This window comes from Vulpes lagopus, chromosome 6 (genome assembly GCF_018345385.1).
Source record: "Vulpes lagopus strain Blue_001 chromosome 6, ASM1834538v1, whole genome shotgun sequence".
NCBI classification, from domain to species: Eukaryota; Metazoa; Chordata; class Mammalia; order Carnivora; family Canidae; genus Vulpes; species Vulpes lagopus.
In genome coordinates this window covers 88,444,974-88,447,556 of record NC_054829.1, presented here as the reverse complement: position 1 = coordinate 88,447,556, position 2,583 = coordinate 88,444,974, and the positions used below count along the sequence as shown (strand labels likewise).

At 38.4% G+C, this 2,583-nt stretch overlaps 1 protein-coding gene across 1 annotated transcript; it reads right to left on the bottom strand.

The window, feature by feature from the left end:
* Positions 1–1,725: 1,725 nt before the first annotated feature.
* Positions 1,726–2,281, bottom strand: LOC121492677 (eukaryotic translation initiation factor 1-like). The gene is made up of 2 exons (XM_041757862.1): positions 2,157–2,281; positions 1,726–1,966 (listed from the first exon to the last, which is right to left on the bottom strand). Exons 1-2 carry the CDS (start codon positions 2,279–2,281, stop codon positions 1,726–1,728), a joined length of 366 nt encoding a protein of 121 aa, XP_041613796.1.
* Between the last annotated feature and the right edge of the window lie 302 nt (positions 2,282–2,583).

Genomic DNA, 2,583 nt, shown 5'->3' with positions numbered 1-2,583 from the left:
GAATAACATTGTATTAGTTTAAGGTGTGCAACATAACCATGGGACATATGTGTATATATTGTGAAATGATTACCAAAAGAAGTTTAGTTAAAATCCATCACCTCACATAACTATAATTTTTTTCTTGCGATGAGAAGTTTTAAGTTCTACTCTTTAAGCAACTTTTTTTTTTTTTTTAAGATTTTATTGATTTATTTGACAGAGAGATAGGGCCAGAGAGCATAAGTGAGGGAATGGCGGAGAGGGAGAAGCAGACTCTCTGCTGAGCAGGGCTTGGTCCTAGGACCCTGGGATCATGACCTGAGCGGAAAGCAGATGGAACCAACTGAGCTCCCCAGATGCCCCTCTTAGCAACTTTAAAACATACGATACAGTATTGTTCACTATAGTCCTCATGGTGGACATTACATCCCAGGACTTACTTATTTTATAACTGGAAACTTGTACTTTTTTTTTATCACCTTCACCCATTTCCTCTATCTCTGGCAACCACCAATCTGTTCTCTTTTTCTAGAAGTTCATTACTTTTAGATTCCACATATTTAGTATTCATCTTTTTCTCTCTGACGTATTTCACTTAGTATAACACCCTCAAGGTCACTTCAGGCGTCATAAATGGCAGGATTCCCTTTTTTATGGATGAGTAAAGTTTTATTGTTATAAATATACAAAATAAATATAAAATATTTAATATTTGATTGCATGTAAGTATACAAACTAAATATATATACACATATAAACATACATATATATACGTGTGTATATATAGTTATACATACATATATACATGTATACACATATATGTGTGTATATATATAGCTATTTCTATGTATTGACTATTGTAAATAACGCTACAATAAACATAGGGGTGCAGATTTCACTTCGAGGTACTGATTTCACTTCCCTCAGATATATACCCAGAAGTGGGATTGCTGGATCATACAGTAGCTCTATTTTTAATTTTTTAATGAATCCCCATACTGTTTTCCACAGTGGCTGCACTAATTCACATTCTCACCAACAACACACAAGTGTTAGCTTTACTCCACATCCTCACCAACACTTGTTCTCCCTTCTCTTTTTGATGATAGCCATTCCTACAGAAGTGAAGTAATATCTCCTTTTGGTTTTGATTTACAGTTCCTTGATGATTAGTGATGCTGAACACTTTCTCCTACCCCGTTTGTCATTTGCATGTCTCTTTTGGAAAAATGTCTATTCAATTCCTCCACCCACTTTTTCATTGGATTGTTTTTTGCTATTGAGTTCTACAAGTTCTTTATATATTTTGGATATTGACCCCTCATCAGATATATGACTTGCAAATATTTTCTACCATTCAGTGAGTTCCCTTTTATTCTGTCAATGATTTTCCTTCTGTCAATGCCTTTTATTCTGTGTGGGGGTATTTTTACCTCACTTGTTCATTTGCTTGTTTTTCCTAATATCTATTAGAGGCAATACCTCCCTATCTTCCTTAGATAAAAACCATGATAGGAAGGTACTGTCTATCTATCATCTATCTATCTATCATCTATCTATCTATCTATCTATCTATCTATCTATCTATCTAGGCATGGCTCTTTTCAGTTTATTGCATCAAAGAGTTATACTAGTTCAAGTTAAGAGCAGACCCCGAATGGTTACATTATAGAAGCTGTGAGGTTTTTAAACTTGTGACAAGGGACAGAAGGGAAATTCTACTCATTGCAAGGAAATCCTCACTTAAGCTTCCATGAGCCAAAAGCACTTAAAACCCATGAGCTTCAACAGATCATCGTTAGCCAGTCCAATGTCTAGGAGAAACCGGCATATGTTCTTGCACTGGTCACCCTGTAGCTGAATGACTTCTCCATATTCTGGATGCTCAGCTGCAGTACCATTGCAAGCAAATTTCTTCTTAAACACCTTCACTAGTTTCTTTTTATCATAGTCATTAGCCATCCCTTGGACAGTTAGTAAAGGTCTTCCTACCGTTTGCTGATTTTTTTTAAAAAGATTTTATTTATTTATTCATGAGAGACACACAGAGAGAGGCAGAGACATAGGTAGGCAGAGGGAGAGGCAGGCTCCCTGCAGGGAGCCTGAGGTGGGACTTGATCTCAAAACCCTGGGATCTCAACCTGAGCCAAAGGTGGCCACTCAACCACTGATACACCCAGGTGCCCTTCTGTTGAAGTCTTATATGGATATAATCCTCAGTGCCAGCAGGAAGCAGATCATCACTCTTCTTTGCATCAGCAAAGGGGTAGAAAAAGTGGAGAATCTGGATAGCTGACATAAGATTCCTTTTCCCCTGTGGAAATGGCCTGTGGAAAGGGGTGGGGGGAGGCACATAGCATGGAGAAGTAAGGGCGTTCAAGGGGGAGGCTGCTGAGTCCTCAGGAATGACTCAGTGACTGGTGCCAGGAAGGTACTTTTTAAATGGACCCTTACCTCTCAAATCTATGTTGTTCGGCCACTACTTGTTTGGCATACATCTCTCAAATGTTGAGAAGTGACAAAGGAGGCGAAGTCAGCCACTGGCTCTATTTCCAGCTGTACCGGGAGGTAGGAAGAATCTGAGACTCGTCTACTTGTTTT

Coding starts and splice junctions, on each gene's coding strand:
- LOC121492677 (XM_041757862.1), bottom strand. CDS start 2,281: ATGTCAGCTATCCAGATTCTCCACTTTTTCTACCCCTTTGCTGATGCA. Junction 1,967..2,156: donor CAACAGAAGGGCACCTGGGT/GTATCAGTGGTT, acceptor AACGGTAGGAAG/ACCTTTACTAACTGTCCAAG.